The 19059-nt window shown below is 45.7% G+C and overlaps 1 protein-coding gene across 1 annotated transcript in view; it reads left to right on the top strand.

Moving 5' to 3' along the window:
* The window catches only part of LOC149352523 (luciferin 4-monooxygenase-like), a 33905-nt gene extending 15909 nt beyond the window's left edge, over positions 1–17996 (top strand). The window contains exons 5-10 of the mRNA XM_089575701.1: positions 2899–3070; positions 7371–7542; positions 9379–9479; positions 11659–11800; positions 14572–14835; positions 16554–17996. Of these exons, the coding sequence (XP_089431827.1) occupies positions 2899–3070; positions 7371–7542; positions 9379–9479; positions 11659–11800; positions 14572–14835; positions 16554–16696 (994 nt within the window). The 3' untranslated portion in view covers positions 16697–17996. The remainder of the gene's footprint in view (positions 1–2898; positions 3071–7370; positions 7543–9378; positions 9480–11658; positions 11801–14571; positions 14836–16553) is intronic.
* The last annotated feature ends 1063 nt before the right edge of the window (positions 17997–19059 follow it).

Below are 19059 nucleotides of genomic sequence, written 5' to 3'. Positions count from 1 at the left end.
ACAATAATTTCCAATGAATTCTGGTATGACTTCTGGTCTGGTAATGGTATGACTTCTGCCAATGCTAGAAGTCATACCAAGACCACGTGCCGAAATCACTGACTTGTGCGTGATCATTTCACGCTCGTTCGTTTACGCCAAGGCTGCAAAATAACAGCGAGATTTTCGTGCGCATTTATTTTCGTTTTTGTGCAGTATTTTCTGCAGACAAGTGAAGGTAGTTGTTGCTTGATGAAATGTCTTACCTGACCGCAGGGTTCACAGAGATTGAAAATATATGTGCTGATCTAAATTATAACTATTCATAATCTCATGAAGGCTATAATGGCTGTTTTTATTAGAGGTTAATACAGATCATACGTGTTGTGCCGGTCCCAGTTTTAGACAGGTACTATAGATCATGCTGCTGTTTGCATTCACAGTGCTTGCACACAGATATAAAAGTTACTTGTGTTTCGGAAAGGAAATCAGTTAAAAGTACGCGCTTGTATCCTTTGTTTCTTTTGCGCTTCATGTTTTAGCCTTGTTTTATAGCAATTAGGAAGGAGTGTTGTGGTCTGACGCGTAGTAACCGCTTAAGTGACTTGGAGAAATTACGTTCGAGCAACCTGAGAACAAATATCCCGCATTTTTTTCCGAATGTAATTGTGGATGACGCTTGATTACGGGCTCATTGTGGTGCGCAGATACTCGAAGTCAGCTCATTTATCTTGCGAGTGTTTTTGAACGTCAGCTTGTTTATTATTTAATAGGTGCGATTTTCATTAGTTAATTTCGCCGTAAATTCTCGCAAACACAATATTTCGTCAAGGTTTTGGTGAGAAACAGGACGCTTACGAGCGATTGCGAGCGTCTCCAAATATGCGGACCCTGACATCCTCTTGATAATGCGCTCAGAGAAAACATAGGAGGCTACGCTCAGGGGCGCATTTATGAGTTACTCTTAGAGGGGGCGGTTGGAGAGGGCAGTCTCATATGAACCATGTATTTCTTAGACTTTTTTCTTTCAAAAAAGGGGGCTCAGCATGTTTTTTCTGCATAAAATTTCTCGCTTACAAAGGAAGGGGGGGGGGGGGGGAGGGTGATCTTCCCCCCTGCTCCCCCTCCACGAATCCACCCATGATTGCGTGTCGGAAAGGAAACTGCGGCTTGCAATTACGGCATAAGTAGCCTCGTTTGTCAGTAGCTTCGTTTACGTGATCCCGATAGGAGCGTGACGACTCAGGCGTCGTCCTGAGCAAGTCCTTCCCACTCGACTAGACGAATGTCTGTTGCCATGGAGACCGAGGGAACTGCAGGTACGCCCATCGTCGATCAGCGCAGTGCGAGCGCGCAATGACAGCCTCCAAGAGCGAAAAGCAGGTTCCCATTTATCCTCTTCCATCCCGCTAACCCAACTCTCTGACTCGACAGCTTTTACAAGCACCTCGCCTGTCGGGTCTGGCTGGGTGAACGTAACCCGCCCTACAGTCGGGCTGACACAGCCCGACTTGACGGTCACTCAGCCCGCAGTATAGACACCTAAATTTGGTGCCTTTTTTTCTCCTCTATAATGATGCCGAAGACATTACTACTCATGGATCATCGTGTGGTGTTCGCCTATGACCGTTAAATAATTTATAATCGTATTTTTCTGTCATGCTCTTTCGGTTTCGGTTTCAACAGCCGAACAATTACTGTGACGTCAAGGAGCAGCTTTATGTCACGTGAGGCATAGAAAAACGCCGATATAATCGCTGCTTCATCGTTTAAATTCACCACAATGCTGAAGGCAGCCTTGTTCAAGAGCCAAAATGACAACGAATGTTGAAGCAGCGATTATATTGGAGTTTTTTCATGCCTAAAGTGATATAAAGCCACTCTTTGACGTCACAGTCTTCATTCGGCTGTTGAAACCGAAAAAGCATGAAAAAGGAATTTGATTATCAATTATTGAGCGGTCGTAGGAGAATACCAGGTGGTAATCTATATATAATAATATCTTACGCATCGTTACAAACAAGAAAACACGAATCTCAAAATTTTGGCGCCTATACTCCTTTAACGTACACGGTAAACACGAGCCTGACAGGCCTAATCAATCCACCTTTTTCGGGCTCATGTAACCGCCCAGAATGTTTGAGAGTTCTCTTAATGGACGGATGGTCACGAACGTAACATTCGTCTTCTTTTCTTATAGTGAGTGTGCGCAGCGTCAGGATGACAGCCATAATATTAGTATGCTCATTTCACGCTTATCATGCTTATTTCAACAGTAGTGGGGTTGGGTCTTCGGCCGATATGGAGAACCCACATCAGCAAACAGCCGTCGCATATGGCAAGTGACAACGAAGCGAGCGCCATGGCAGCTTCACAGGTAGACTTCGTCACCCTGTGCTACTAGAATGTTCCGCCAGCATCGACGAGTTTGCCACTTGCGATGTAGAAACCGGTAGATACAATGTAAAACCTAGGGATCTAATGATGTAAAAAATAGCGCACAGGGAACACACGGGACGGAAAGTAAACGACGCAGACAAGCCTGCTAAGCCTGTTTCTACCACGGTGAAAGAAGCTCATTCTAATACCGTGATTTCTACTATTCCTCGGAAGTAAAAACATCGGTAGATTTCATTCCTAGCTTAGCTGTCTGTTCTATTCGATGACTGCACAACGGAGCATCACTCCAAGCAATATTAACGCAAATACCTGCCTCTCTTACTGCAGTCATTTCTAAACGACCCACGATGATTAAAAGGGTCAGTAGGCTTGACCCAGGTATACTAATGTGTGGGTAGAATGCAGCGAAGACGTATTAGAAATGAGTTTCCTGTATTCCTTCTGCTGTACATGTAATTCTTCCGGAAACTGAACACAACCGTAGAGTTCTGACCTCCTCTCTCGCTCTTATTCATACAGGTGCCTGGACGAATCGGTGTTTAAGAAGGGCGACATCTTTCTTTGCTTCGCATCGCTAATGCATGTTGGTGGCTTCTGGCTCACTTGGTGTTACCTCGGTCATGGTTGTAAGGTCGTCTTTGTTCACACCTCGGACTTTAGTGTAGTTCTGCCAGCCATCGAAAAGTACAAGGCAAGTAGTGTTCACATTTTCACAGGACTCTTCACGGCAGCGAAATTAGGCAGAAATTAGTGCCAATAATAACACCCTTGAAAATATTTCATCATGCAGTCCACTGACAGTCTACAGACAGTCTGTGGACTGTCTCTTGAAAATTTTTATGGGTACAGTATTCTTATTTTTTTTTCATTTGAGGTTTTTTTCAACCCACTGCAGCGTCTGGATAGCAGTGATGATCGTAAGTGAAGAATAGAAGCAACTGGAAAGGGCGCACGGGTACTACTATCTGTAACAGACGACATGATGGAGGCAACGAACCGAGAAGTTAAGAGCATTCCGCATCATTAAATGCGAAGTAAAGGCCTGACTCGGGGAGACGGGAAACGAAAGAATGCGAATGATTTACTATCTAAAATGGGATAGAAATGATGCGAGAAGAAATGAAAGAAACCTTGCTCCAGCTGAAGCCGTTGTGGTGTTGAGGACGAAGTGCGCAGGTGAACAAACTCTTGTCAGAACACGGGAATTTCGTCTGTGTACCCAAATAAAGGCGTCAAACAAAGACAATTACGTGAAGAACGTGTTCGACAGTTGGCATTTGCGTCAATTTATTTTCGCTATGCGGCGGAATGCGGCTGGCAATACAGCCCGGCGTGTTTCATATGACCGTAGAGTCCACTGACCGTCTGTTGAGCGATCATGCCCGAAGTCGACAGTTTGACAGTGTTTGGAATGGATATTTTCATTTTGAGCTGTCGAGACGTTTAAAAGCGTTCCCGAGATTGGTTTGACAGGGAAAAAACATGGCAGATGTAGGGTTTTGACAGAGTCGTTTTTCTCTATAGCCGGATACAACTAAAGAACAAAGCGGCTTTTCCCCGTCAAAGGACCCCCATCCCAGCTAATAGTGTTGGCCAATTCTCATGAACTTGCTAGTGCGACAATGCAGGGAAGGGACTATCCCCGATCATGGAGAGAGGCGACTATCCCCTTTAATCCGCCACTCCCTGCATTGTCACCCTAGCAGGCTCATGAGAATCGGCCGACGCCACTGGCTGGAAGGGGGTCCTCTGACGGTGAGAAGCCGCTTCGTTCTTGAGCTGCACCCGACTATAGGCAGGCAAGTGCCCTTGTTTCCCGCATAGAGCGAATGAAATGCTTCACTGACTACTTTGAATTTTAGAGCCGGGTTAGGAAAAGCCTTCTTCTTCCTCCATGGCAGTGATTCACTCTGCCATTCACACAATATTATTTTCATTCCTTTTTATTTTGCCCATACTACGTTATGTTTCCAATCGTGAACTACCGTGCGTTACGTGACGTTCCTGCTTGGGAATGTTGGTCTCAAGCTTCCCATCCGCGGGGCCACCACTCACGCACTGTTCGCGCCTTACCTGCTCCCAATCTTTGCTCCTACCATCAACTTGACGAAGTTCATGATAGGCGCGACTGAGCTGCTTTTGGATGCATGGAGCTGCTTTCGGGAAGCTTGAAGGATACCGAATCGACAGTGGCACTTTCATGCTGGCGCATACGACGCTCTTCGCAAAGGGGTGAAGGCAAAAGACGGGGCTGCCATTTGCCGTCTTGTCTCTGTTTCGTGAGTACAAGTGCACTCGTCGCCGAGACCATGAATTAGCCAGATAGAATAATCACTCTTCCTCACTGAAACTGACTGTGCCCTTGATCGAGCACGTGCACCTGCAAACTTATTTGCGACAGTCAGGGTCTGCAATACTACTCGCACTTACTTCTGTCCGAACTGGGGCTTATTTTCAACCCATTTGGAGCTACCCCTAACTAAGCACTACGCATCGTATTTATTCAAATTTATGCTTATAGTCTTTTCAAAGACACGATATATGAAACTCTTAGGTCGACCTAGGTTAGAGGATTTTGTCGTTGCATTCATGAAATACCACAGCAACGCGTAAAAACGAAAAAAAATAGCGCGTAGGTGGCGCCCCCACGAAACGCCAACAAAAGACGGTACTGTAGCCGTTACTACCGTAGCCGATGCCGATAAAAGCACACACGACAACTGGCTGCCATTTTGGCTGCCACGTTGTTTTTCACCGACATCATGGCACCGAGCAGACGGTGCCATAAGAATGCCGGCTTCAAGCGAAAAGTTTCACTCGCTGCAGAGCAGTCTTCAAACCTGCAAGTCAGTCTGGGCTTCGGCGTGGACGAAAAGAATGTTCGCTGTTGACGGAGGCAGTGTGATGAACTTTTTGCTTGCGCCGCAACGAGGAGGGTCTTCACGGGCCCGAAAAAAAAAAAAAACGCCATCCCAAAGTGGAATCAGCACTGGCAGAGCTCTTGTAATCGCGGAGGCCAGCGGCACTTTTAGTGTCCACAGAAGTGCCACAGGCCAAAGTGAGAGAGATGGCAAGAGGGCGAGGCATTCCTAGGGACCAGTGAAACACTAACTTCAACAGTCCGCATCAAACGCGCGTCGCTATAGGAGTTGTAGCTAGCTGGATCGCTGCAGCATGGGATGAAATCCCGGAAAGCTTGGTTGCGCGCTCATTCCGAAAGTTCAACATATCCAATGCACTTGATGGAGCAGAAACAGTGATAAGGAGGTCAGCCATGACAAGGACGAGTGAGCGGGAGCAGGTTCGCGGAAATAAATGCCGTTTGCGCGCTGTCCCTGCTATCGTTCTCAATTGTTTTTTCTGCCGGCTTTTATTCGAGGAATGTTTCTTTTTTATTTGGCCTTCAACTTTTGGTTGTCGGTGTAGAATAGTGGCCGGCTTAGATTCGAGAAAATACAGTATGCTATGCTTAGCCTTTCCCGCCGTGCTTAGCAGTAGAGTGGGACAGCACTTTGTGATTCACAGCGCCAACACAGACATGCCTAGCCGCTCCAGACAGCCCTTGCTGGGCCAGTGTTCAGAGGCATATTCGAGTATGTGCTAAGCCGAAGCTCGAAAGCCTCCCGAATGCGCGCGAGTGTAGGCCTCAGTGCTTTTCGCCCCAGCACTACTTCAAGTTCTGACCCTGCACATTCAGGCGTATTGTAGGGTTTGCTTGAAAAGAAGTTAGATTTCCTCGCGTGCAGACACGGCATGCTTACGAATACCGGGATTACTTGAACCTTTCGCACAAGCGTGGATCACATTAAACATTGTATATCCGAGAGCTTAAATAAATCACAGTTTTGGGTGCTACACAAAATGTTTCATAATAAGTGATGCAGAACTCATCCAAAACATACGCTGCTCATTTTGTTGAATCAGGAACTTAACATTCTCCAAAAAGCGTGGGAATACTTTGTTTCGGGTGCCTTTTTCAAGGCGCGGCTTGAAGAGCAGGTGTACGGCAGTCTGCTGACTTTCCACCCTCTCTCTTGGCACTTGTCGTCTTAGCGTCCTAAAACTCACCTTTTTAGATTAAAATTAAAACAACAGTGAGATTTGGTTTATATTACAAGTAACGTTGATCTTACCATTCTCGCAAGACGCGGTGGTGAACTGGTGCTTGACGTGGTGCTTGGTGACAGTGCTGCTAATTTTTTATTTGAGACAAGCTTTAAAGAGCGGCTAGGCCTTCCATTTTCAACCCTTAATTGTAAAACTGGCCTAGCGTGATGACAGGCAGACGTGCGTATTCCAACGTTTATCGTTTTATTATTGGTAATTTAGTCTAGTGTACGCCGTGTTCTCTGTGGTCAGCGGCACATTTCAGGACAAAATGGCCTACTATACATTCACGCTGTCGCAACACAGGCAAAGAGACGAAACGCTGACTTGTTTCAATGCTTTTTTTTTGCTTACCATAAGAAGAGCTTAAGGGCTCACAATTTCAGGCCTTACACTATTTCTAGTGATAGCGACCTAATCAGCCACATGAGCGAGCGTAAATACTCGTACAAAAGCTACCTTTCTGGAAATTTTCTCCCGTGAATTTGTGCGCGCGAAAAAAAGAACTGATGGCAGACATAAAGGCAAAGTATAAGTGGCCACAAGAAGTGTCGAAACATGGGGGCCTGAGAAAAACTCAGGCTTATTTCAATCGATTTGTTCGTCCTGCATGCACAAACAGGTCGCACAGATCTTTTGCAGCCACACCGTGTGAATAGTCTGTCTCTCAGCAATAGTAGTAACGCTGCGTGTAATATTTCCGCAGCGAAGAAACAAACGCGGTCACGTACAGATGAGGTGAAAAGCGAAATCTGTAGCTTGAGACTTTGTCACTGCAACGAAAACAAGAAGTTGACGAAGAAAAATTAAAAAAAGGAGCACTACTCAATAGTGTTGACAAAAAAATTAGCATTTTAAGTTTTTTTTTTCTGTTTTCTACACAGGCGACAACACTGCTGCTGTACCCAACGTTCGTCCACAAGTTGAAGGTACACCCTCTTCTTGGCCAGTCGGATACGAGCACCCTGACGAAACTAATAGTTGCGGGAAATACCGTAACCAGCCCTCTACTACAAAGCGTAGCCAGGAAGCTCCGGCTGAAGGGTGTCATACAAGGTACGCTGCGAAATTTCTTGGTTTAGCTCGTACAGAAAAGAACTAGCGGAAAACTAAGGGTGTGCAAGACAGGGGCGCCATCTGGAAAATATGTTTTAGGTAAGGCACGCACCGATGTGCGCAGAACGGTGCGAAGGGAAGAGGCACGTGAGAATAACGTATTAAGTTCAAAGTGCGGAAAATATCGCTGTTTTGCTTCATAAAATAGCAAAAACTAAAGAAACAAGAGGCCACGTTGGGGCAGATTTATTATTGGCGCAGGTGATCCTGAAACGAGCATGGATCCGTGCAGACACTGCTGTCAGATCCGTGATGATGTGCGTTGAGTTTCTCGTATAGAGCCTGCCACAGTTTTTTTCTATCCAAGCAAAAAATAAAATAAAAAATAAAAAAGGTAGACAGCAGCGGTCAAGGTAGGAGGGAGGCGGGGTAGTAAGGAGAGGTGAACTGTTTTCCATGGCCTTATGGCATAAAATTTGCATGGAATTAAAAATGCCGAGTCACACAGTCTCCTGCTTCTCAACCCCGCTGCTGCAGTTGTTGCGAAAAAGCATGTAACAACTGATCTAAATGGAACAAAAAATTTAAAAAGAAACTGGATGATAAAATGACGCATTCGCTTATTATTTTCTCGAACAAGATGGCGGGAATCGCAGTTACTCACTTCCGAATCGGCCCTTCGTCTTATCACTACTGGTCTTATTTCCACGTTTACAAAAAAATAATAATAATAACCTCATGGGCTTTCCTTTAGTTATAAAAAAAAGTAGCTTTAAGCATTCTGCTCCGTCGAAACTGTGTGGGAGTTTTCACTTTGTCGGTATATTGGCTTGAGATTTAAGAATGAGGAAATTTAAGGATTATCAGCGAAAACTAATGGGCACACAAAAGTGTGGCAAGGCTAAAATTTTCACACGTAGCAGTGAGGTACACTGTTTCGGCCTTGCTGACTGCTAAAAGATATAAGGAGCCACATAATGAATTTCGGCGAGGATTTGTCGGCATCGCCTTCCGTACACTTTTCGTGCGCTGCTTCCAGAACATTGCACGCACGTTTAATTGAGCAACTAAACAAGAATATCACTGCATCCGACTTGTCACCACGTATTGCTTCCATTTGTTCGTTACCGGGCCGTGATTCACGCTGATAAATCCCCTGCATATTCCTAGAAGTTTGACCATGACAACGCGCAGTTTTGCATTGCTTAAAGCTGTATTAATGTAGCGCTGAGTATTGATACAAACAGAAGTTTATAGCGCTGAATTCAGACATTGCTGACTTCCCCAAAAAACAAGAAAGAAATGGTAGTCTTCGCTCAATTAAATGTCATATAATTGTTCAGCTTCAAAACGAAAACGTTTGCCAGATCTCGAAGAGTGAACACCAGAGGGGCATACCCGTTGTTCTAGTTAACACGCATATAATTTGGCTCTCTGCCAATATTTATTCTCTCAGACGAATATTCAAGCTATTGCTTCCACTTGAAGCCCATCATCTCTTCCCTCACTCCCCTCCTGAAGTGTGAAGCAAGAGCGAATTCTAATAATCTGTTCATTCAGTATTCAGCTCGTAAAAGGGCCGTTTTCTGTCGTTCTCAGCCAGCAGTAACCGAACTACATCACCTTAACGTGCTCTTGAACGGAGACATGCAAAGAGAAAACCGCGCCCTCGAAAAACGGTCAATCAGGTTTTGACAAAAGGTGGGGGACCACCAAATCTTGTTCACACCGTTCCTCCGGTTATGCCTCTGCCCGCCAGAGCAAGCTTTATGAGATCAAGCCATGCTTGAGGTTACCTCGGCCCGTACATGTTGTTTACTGATATTTCTTCCGCAGCTTTTGGAATGACAGAATTGACTGGATGTATCACGTTTTCCACTCCTCGACATGATGATTTCAAGAGCGTCGGGCAGCCTGTGGCGTTCACAGAAATGAAGGTGAGTGCGCCGTGCAAGTGAGTTATAGTTTGCCTTTCATTTTCTTCACCATATGGCTGCAAAAGGGGCACAACCCTGGTCTCACACACATTTTTGGCATCCCTCCACTAACGGATGCCTCGTACCAGTTTGTATTGCGTCAGATGGGCTTACCGATGCACTTTTCGGTGGTATACTCATAATCATTGCTACAATTTCTCGTTAACTTGACGCTGACATCCCCAGCCGTGTAGTGTTCCACACAAACACACATGCGTTAACATAAATACATACATAAATACATACACTCTCGTCTATAAAACCATCAAATAAAGAGCATGGAACAGTATTGCACATCTGCAACAGTAAGCGCAATTTCAGCTTCACCCTTATATACTCCGACACATGGGTGTCTTCGCAGGTAGAGGCCTGCCGATCAGCAAAGTTATGTCAATTACAACTATTACTATTTATTTATTTTATCTGTTGTAAAAGTAATCAAGTTCACAAGCAACGTTATGTTATTTGAAGACCTTGATTCAGTCAAAAACGACAGAAATAAAGCACTATTTAAGCGCCCTTTTTTATCATCGCATATACGAATCCTCCGAAGCATGCAGGCATGCCTGAAAGAGCATATTGCACCACTAGCACTTTTTGTATGCAGAAAATGACTTTGAGCGGTTTACGAGAGTCTTAACAGGTGCTGCATGCGTTCTTAATATGTATAATGTGGTAAGGTTCTGTTTACACGATGCATGTCGAACTGATTTCATTTAGTTAGGCTCAGAAACGGCTGCCATGAGACTCGACTCAACGTAAATTCAACAGAAATTACTCAACAATTAATGCGTTTACTGCGTTCAACAAAAATTTTGTTTAGGAGATGTTGAGTAGGCTCAACATAATTGGGTTCATGTTGGTTTCCATTTGATTCAACAAGAGCTCAACAAGGCGTCAACTGAAGCTCAAAGGTCCTTTTTGTAAGGGGCTTTTTCCGACATGGGGTTCTAGTGTTACCGCATTAAAAATTGACAGTTACGTTATCACGCGTCAATCACAAAACTCGGCGACAGCCAAACTAAGTATCGCCATTGGCCTGTATACGTAAGTACACAGCGCCCGCTATACTCGCGCCATTTCAACATTGCCGCCTTCCTCTGGATCTCCGCGCCCGTAGCAGTGCTGTCGGCCGTCCGGGCAACCCGCCTTTTGCGTAAGGAGCCTTAATTCGCCGAAGGGTGTGGCGCCATTACGCGGGAGTCGCGAGGAACACACTGAACGTCAACGTAGCTGACGACACGAAAGCGCAGCACGCAAAACGGCCACGCCAGCGCAGATAGAAAATGCAAGCTCCCTGTTTTTTTTGCCCCCGCGACGAAAAGTATTGATAGTGACTGCTGTATCATGTTTCGCGCAGTATGGGGGAAGGTTTCATCGTTTTCACAGCCCACTCATTAACGCATGCAGCTGCAGACTCGGCATTGCAGGAGCGTATAGCTCGGGCGCAGTGTGCGGGGAGGGTGTATATTCGCTGCGAAGCAATAGTGCGAGAACTTGGCCGGCGCGTGGCTCCCGCGTGGTGGCGCCACACCCTCCCACAAAAGGTGGATTCGCACCATCTGCCTGAAAGTTGTGGCGTAGCATACACCGCGCATCTCCACTGTCGCCGAGCCAGGCCGAGCGCGCTCCGATGCGATAACGATGCGATCACTTAAAGTGGCCATCTTGTGCCAACGCGGCCAAGCCGTACTATTCCACAGCCCCTGGCGAGGGCCGTGTGAACCAGTACGGACCGACACGTGCGTGACTGAGCAACGGAAAAAAAGTCAGATTTGTAATGTGCCGCATAGAGCTTTCGCTCTAAAAAAGAACCATCTCAGCTTCCAAAGCAGATGCGAGGATGACGTGATCATAAGCGCGCTATATACCCCTATACCCAATTATTGAATTGCGGCGAGGCTGCGACGTAAGTTTCACCGCTAGAAACAGGTAGGCATCTTTTAAGTGATGTGTTGCACATTAAAACGGTTCATGTCCTTCGTTCTTTAAGGCCAGCATCATCGGAACAAACGGGCGAGCAAGAACTGACAAACTTCTTGTTCGGTTGCGAACTACGTTGAGTGTGAGCACGATAAATGTGAAGGCAGTCACCTGCAACAGTTTTTGCACATTTTTGTTTTGTTTTCTGCAATACAAGGTGGTGGATCCTGACACTCGAAAAGCTCTAGGACCACTAGAAAAGGGAGAAATATGTGTGAGAGGCGCTAGCACATTCAAGGGTTATCTCGGCAGACCGGAAGACACTGCTCGCGCCTGGGAAGACGGATTTGTTCGCACAGGTGGGACATTTTTTTTTATTGCAGCGATAAGTGGGCATTCTCACGCGGCTGAATGGTGCCGATGGGAATCCCTGAGTGTAGCTGAAGTAAAGCGTCCATTGAAATTTCTGTCTCTTGTCGCTTTTAAGTGACAGGCCAACAGGCCTGTTGGTTTGCGCAGCATGCGGATATTTTTCGGCGCGGTGAAACTCGTTCACTTGCACTTGTGGTTTATGGCTGCCTCACACTGGAGTGAATACGTTAGAGTGATCCTCTGGTCGCTGTAGGATATTTAGAACTGTCTGCGAAGCAGCACCTAGACTCTTTACCCCTTGACTAGAAAGTGCAGCGCAGCTGCGCTCTGAAGTACTCCTGTACTCCATGTACTCCATGTACTCCTGGCCTGCAAAAAAACAAAAAGGCGAGATGCCCACTGACTGGATTGAAAGGGCAATCGGAGGCACAATTAGTATGCATCAGGCAAGGGTTCATAATTCTGATAATAAAGGCAACTTTAGCTTCCAGCTGATGAGCCATACCGGCAGCAGCTTTGCTGCACGTGACAGTGCAACGAATATACCTGGAAAATCATAAAGGTTTGTTTGTGCGAAGCCAAAAAAAAACTTTGTAAAATTAATGGCAGCGATTAATAAGCAGCGTTGCATGCCAATATAGAGGGTGATATCGCATTAGTAGGGGCTAGAATCAAATTTCACTCACTGAAAAGGCCGGTCGAAGTATGTACGTACAGTACACTTCACATCGTTGCCCTTCTTTTGCTGCTTATCACACACAGCCTGTTCTGAGAATGCAACTTCAAAAACAGTTTCATTCTTTTATTTCTTCTTTTTTTTTTTACGTCAACAGTCGTTAGGGGCATACACGAAGCCTCGTGCGGCGTCCGACGAAACGACGTTACTAATTTGGTGTCCTTCGTGCCCTCGGGATTATTCTTGCCACTCGTCGGTATAGATTCGGTCATTTCCCTGCCCACACCAAAGGGGGTGTTCGCACACGCTTGTTTTACGCGAAAGCCTAAAAGCCCGGTGTCGCCGCAAACCCGATGTCGGCTTTGCCGTTGTCGTGGCAGAAAAGTCCGGACTGCTCGTAAAGGTAGCTGCTACAGTAAGGAGGCTCCCATAGATGGCGCCAGCCACATCAGCGGCGCATCGGACCTTGCGCTTCGCGTGACGCAAGCTGCTACGCAGTCGACTGCATTCTTAGTGACCGCACCTATATAGCCTACACAAGGATCTAACATGTAACCCTCAGTTTGCGAGTCAGACACGCTACAGCTACGCCACGCAGGCACGTTCGTACGGCTTGGTTACCGGGGCTTTGTATGTATATGTATCCATATGTACCAGCAGCGCGAACACACACAGGAAGGAGAAGATAGTACAGAGCGCTGAACTTCCAACTTTATTCAACTTTTGTTCAGCGCTCTGTACTATCTTCTCCATCTTCTTCCTGTGTGTGTTCGCGCTGCTGATACATATGGATCGTAACCAGCTAGCCCGGAAGATGGTGTTATTCATATGTATGTCGTGCGGTCTTTCACATGTTGATTGTGAAAGAGAAAACAGTGTACGTGCCTTCGTGGGCAAAAGGAATCGCTGTCGCGTCATACTCTTAAAGGCGGTGTTTAAGTGTCCAAAATTCTTCTGAAGGCACCCTCTTGATTCGAAACGATTCTGATTTTAATTCGAAATCATTTCTCGCCTCATGGATGGCGTGACCACATATGTCCACGAGATAACGACAAGAACGATGTTAAGTAACGATAATCAGGTAATTAGTAGGCAATGATAATTGAACTAAAATAATAACAGGTTATTATTAATTAATAAAAATAGTGACACTTATTGTTAATGGTAGTAATAGTTAGTGACTGTAATAATATTTCGCGGCTGTAATAGTTATTGATAGTAATAGTGACCGCAATAGTTAGTTTTAGTAATAGTGATAGTGGCGTCATCAACGAGTCACGTGATGGGACCCAACTAGTCACGTGATAGGAACATGTCTAAATAAGAAGTTTTCGACGAGTTGATGACGTAACAAAAGACAAAAAGAAAAACGTCTAGACAAGAAGTTGCGTCGGTCTCGGTCAATTCGTTCTTGGATGCCGACACATATGCGGTACTCTAAATGTTTTCTCATTTCCACACGTAAGGAGACTGAACTGCACCCCTTGGAAGTTTAATAGTGCCGGAAGAAGGGCATGTACAGTATTTGTCAAAAGTAACCAGACTGCATGGTTTGATTCTAGCTCGTACAGTAGAGCCCTTACAGCCTCCTTCAAGCTGAAATAGTCGTTAAAGGTAAGGACTGGGGGTCTTCTTACCTTCCAACACCTTTTGATCTTTAGGAAAGCCACAAGGGCTCCACTATACAAGCTAGAAGCAAACCATGCAGCCTGGTTACTTTTGACAAAGACGGTACGTGAAGGGACATATTGTCCATAGGTTGCTTGTGGTGGAAGAAACCACGAAATAAAAAAATTAAAAATTACCACCGTTTCTCCTCAACACCCCCCTCCTTCTAGAGGTTTACACAACCCCAATTTCAATTTCTGGTACGTCTCGGGTTGGCCTCGGGCATTTCGAAGTCAGATTCCTGAGCAGCGTCAGTCAGTAGCAACGACAGAAAGCATCATGAACGCAAGCGACGGAAGGAACAAGGCACGGAAAGTCACGCGCAAGAAATAGCATACAGGCTGAAGTGTTGCGCCATCGAGTGGAAAGAGGCGGCCTTTGCTGGGCTCAACGGTCAGAACGCATTTGTCGCAGGTGACAGAGGGTTCTACGTGCCGGACGGCCGCTTCTTCGTGTGCGGCCGGATTAAGGAACTCATCAAGTGCATGGACCAGCAGGTGGCTCCCGCTGAACTCGAGGAACTGCTGGCTTCAGACCCCGGTGTGCGACACGCGGTAGTGGCAGGGGTGCCACACCCGGAGTTCGGTGAGGCCGCTCGCGCTTTCGTCGTGCTCGAGCACCGTGGAGGAGTCGCCGAGGAAGCTGAAGCGGCCGCCAGGCTGAAAGCGCTTGTTGCGGGTAGGTAGCTTCAGCTCTTGGTGACTCGGTGCCACAGGGAATGCTTGAGGTATAATCGGTATAACCGCGCTGTCTCAAGTCCCAACTATAAACAATGAGCTAGCCCAATGGATACTCAAGCGGCAATAAAAGCGAAGTTCTATGTTCGCTCTGGAGATCTATTGCACGGGTTCTCTCGATGTGTGTTGCTACTGCATGCTATAAATGTGAAATAAATGTGAGCTTGCCGTCCCGGTTAGCTCAGTTGGTAGAGCAACTGCTCCGGTGAAGCGGTGGTCCCGGATTCAAACCCCCGACCAGGACGAATTTTTCTTTAACTGCGAAGTTTATGAGAAAGCTGTACAGTTTTCCTTTGTAGGCACATGGCTGCGCTTTGGTGGACGACAATCAGTAATTACTCCCATATTAAAAATGTCAAAACGAGGCAAGCTCCGGACACTCGATAGTTTTTAACTAAGAAGAGATGGCCTCTGTGTCTGTGCATGGAAGGTACCCTACTGCATACTCCTTGAATGAAGGATGGAGGTACGGATATCGAACACATAAGGAGGCTCCTGTAACGATGAAATACTTTGTACTCAGCGCTGAATTTCGAGTGCTTAAACGCACGCGATTTGGACGCTCGCTCATGTTAAACAATTTTTTCAGAAGAGTGGGAAAAGGACCACTATGGCAGAATTTAAGTGAGAAGCGAGAGCCAGCCCATTCATTCACTAATTCCACTGAAGCGTAGCTATTATCCCAACATAAAAAAAATATATTTTTTGAGGCATGCGGGGTTACCGTGGACTACATGAATCTTTCACCTCTGACGCGCCCGCTCAGTCCTTTCACAGCCTGCGTCGTCAGCCTAGGTTGACACATTTGAGTCCACTGTCGTGCAGAGATGTATGGCATGTGCAGACAAAGACATGTGCGATTACTGCAACAAAATTTTATCATATTTACACCTCGCTCATCATGACGTTTAATCCACAAAATTCATTCCATAGTGTCTGCTGAGGGGAAATACAAAATTTGTTTTCGGCAGTTTTGATGCGCATTTCCAACTGTGGTGAAGTCTTGTGTTGAGTGAAAATTTACTGGGTACACTCCTCACAAGTTACAGCCGACTTTGAGGCTTACTTATTAAGGCTGCTCTGCCCTATCTTTTTGAATGCTCTAGCATTAACGCCACACCGGGAAGAAAAAGTGTCCGGCTTCCGGCGGTATAGTGTTGTGTTCACTTGCGACCGGTCACCTGCCATGGTTGGCTGGTGGAGAAGTGGAGAGAGAGAGAGAGAAATACCCCTCTCCATTTGTAGCGAAGAGTAGGAAGAGGCCGGAATGTGGGTGCCACAGGAAGAACTACGAATGCCTTAGCAAAGAGCACAACAAAGTTGCTCTTCCGTGTGCTGCAAAGCTTAGAAAGGAGCCTTTAAAGAGCAAAGAAATACAGTGCAATGTTTATAAGAATATGTGATGAGAAGACAAGAAGTAGCGGATAAGTAATAAAAAGCAAGAAGACCTATAGCTAACGTAAAGTCAGACATAATGGTAATTAAGCACCTCGTAATTTTTTTAAGCGTCTTGATTCCTGACTCACAAGTGCCCTACAGTGCAATGGCTTTCGTGCATGGGGCAACATGGTGATATGACTGAGTACATAAAACTTGATCGCTGTGTGCAACGAGGTGCCGCACATTGCTTCAACAGGTGCTCTTCGTCTTCCTTTCCAGGCCAGCTGTCTTTGCACAAGCATCTGCATGGGGGTGTAGAGTTCCTGGAAAGCATTCCACACACGGATAGCGGTAAAGACCTCCGCAGGGCTCTGCAGGAGTCCTACCTCCGGAAGCACAAACAAGCGCTCAAGGATATCTAGGCGTATTGAAATAAGAAAAGCGCAATCGAATTATCTACGGTGTGCCTCACGGAGCTGGCGGCAGCTACCGCAACAGTACTGGACAGGGGTATAGTCCCGGTCTATTTTCTGGCGATGCGCTGTGCGCATTGATTTTTGCACCAAAGGATCGCTTACAGTCATGTTTCACGCGCAATGTTACCAAGGAAATGCAGAAACTTTGCTATGAAGTTAAGGACACATTGCCATTTGACAAAGCTTATTGTTTTATGTGCTCGCTTTTGCTCATGCATCCGTGTCCTCTGCATGAACTGCTCGGTTCTCAGGGGTTAAACGGTAACAGATTCACGAGTCACCGTAGACTTTTCATGGACGTCGTCACTTGGATTGAAATGGTGTATTTTCGACAAATAATTTCAGCTGCAAGAAGTATTTATATCTATACAAAACACTCTTATACAGCACTTTATTGATTTCCACATAAGATGAATACACTGTTTATCAGGGCCGCCTAAGCCGTGAGCGACTTGTGAGACTTGGCCCGGCAGATTCTATGTGCACTCAAGAAGAGCAAAACTCAGACGAAAAAAATCCCCGTCTTAATGAAATGAAAAATGAAATACTGAAATGATGTGCGCAATTATTGCGGTCACATGCAGGATGTAGAAATAGTATACATAACGATATAGATAATATATCATGCCTTTATTGAGCTTTATATCCTGAATATATGGCGACCAATGCAGCTTTATAATCAAAATTCATTGCGGGGGTCGATCATCCGCTCGCTGTCTTCCTCCTCAAAGATGGGTTGCGCAAAAGGGGCAAAATTATTGTGGGACTATAAAAAGAAGGAAAATATAACGGGCAATAAGTATAAGTACTAAGTATAACAGGCAATCACATGAAAGAAGACGGGACAAGCGCAATACTAGAAATGTAGTTCAGCAAGATGAGCTGCTGGGCAAGTTGGTTCATTGTACGGTGCAATGTACCAACTCTCCCAACAACTCATCTGCCTCCTTAAATCCACCTATGCTGTATACGCTTGTTGATCTTCGGCCGTGATTGATGATTTTAAGAGCTTAGCGACATTCTTCATGCAACTTCTTGCTGATGGACTGTTACAGAAAGGCGAATTTGAATTCTTATACTCTCTTCATATTACGCAGCATGATGTTTCTTGTAGTTAAAGATATTGCATGCCAAATTATCCAGGCTTTGTTTTTAATTCTTACCTGATGGTGACCATCTGCATTTTGTTTCTTTGTGTCAAAGTTTCCTGTAAATGCTTCTTCGTGTTGAGAGCAACAGAATAAATATGCACAGTACTACTTTAGTTGTGTCGCTGTGCTTTTGCTCAGTAAAGAGGTTTCTCATCCTGAAAGCTAACAACAATTTCCTCACGCCGAGGAAATGAACGAAGGCGGTATGATAACTGACACCTTCCAGGATATTTCGACTACCCGTCGTTGCCGGAGCAAGTGTTCTTCCTTCCTAAGCGGTTAACACTGTTGCACTTAATCAACCATGGGCTTTCACTGCTCTCGGATGGCGTCGCAGCTGGAAAGAACTGTTCTGGAGCTCTGCGCCAAGAGTTGCGCCACAGTGCCAGCCGAGAGCCACTTGCGCTGGTGTTTGGGGTACTGAAAATTCGCTGCCGTAGGTTTTTTTAAGAGCGTTATCTCTTATTCATCCCGTTTCTCGATTTCTTGGGATCTGCTACCACCTACCTTCGGCGTGAAATTTTCTAAGTCCGAGGAATTCAAGATGGCGGTCCCCATAGTAAATCGACATAGCAACCCCATTGGTGATTGATTGGTCACGTCATTAGTATATCGAACTGGTGAAGTCACTGATTTTGTGACGTCATACTTAACAAGTCACTTGACTGTGTTTAATCGCTGTTAACTGAGTAATTAATGAGGCATCATAAAACGAATTAGATATTTGGAATCTTCTTTATGAGTGTCACCCACACTTCGCGCACTTTTACGTGGGAAGCTCCCAGACACCCTTAGAGCGTGTGGGGGTAGCGGTTTCGGACTCGAAGGAGCTGCCCTCGACTCAGCGTGGCAAGCTCAGCGGAGACCAGCCACCAAGTGACAAGAGGTTTTTGGGCGTTCGGTGCCCAGCTTTCGCTGGTCGCAAGCCAGAGAATGGGTCGGAGCCAGAGGTTTACAAAACAAAACAAAGTTTATACAGCAAAGAGACGATACAGAGAATTTCGCAGTCACTAGTACAGACACATACAAAGTGATTAACGAAACAATGCAACTCGTGCAATGTTAAACTCGAGAGAGAATACAATACAGAGGCAATATTGCACCTAAAGTGCACTAACACAAGAGAGAGAGGTAAACAAACAAAACAATTTGTTCACC

The sequence above is a fragment of the Amblyomma mixtum genome, chromosome 3 (genome assembly GCF_055824585.1).
Source record: "Amblyomma mixtum isolate Tamu chromosome 3, ASM5582458v1, whole genome shotgun sequence".
Classification (NCBI taxonomy): Eukaryota; Metazoa; Arthropoda; class Arachnida; order Ixodida; family Ixodidae; genus Amblyomma; species Amblyomma mixtum.
This window is presented reverse-complemented; position numbering and strand designations above follow the sequence as displayed.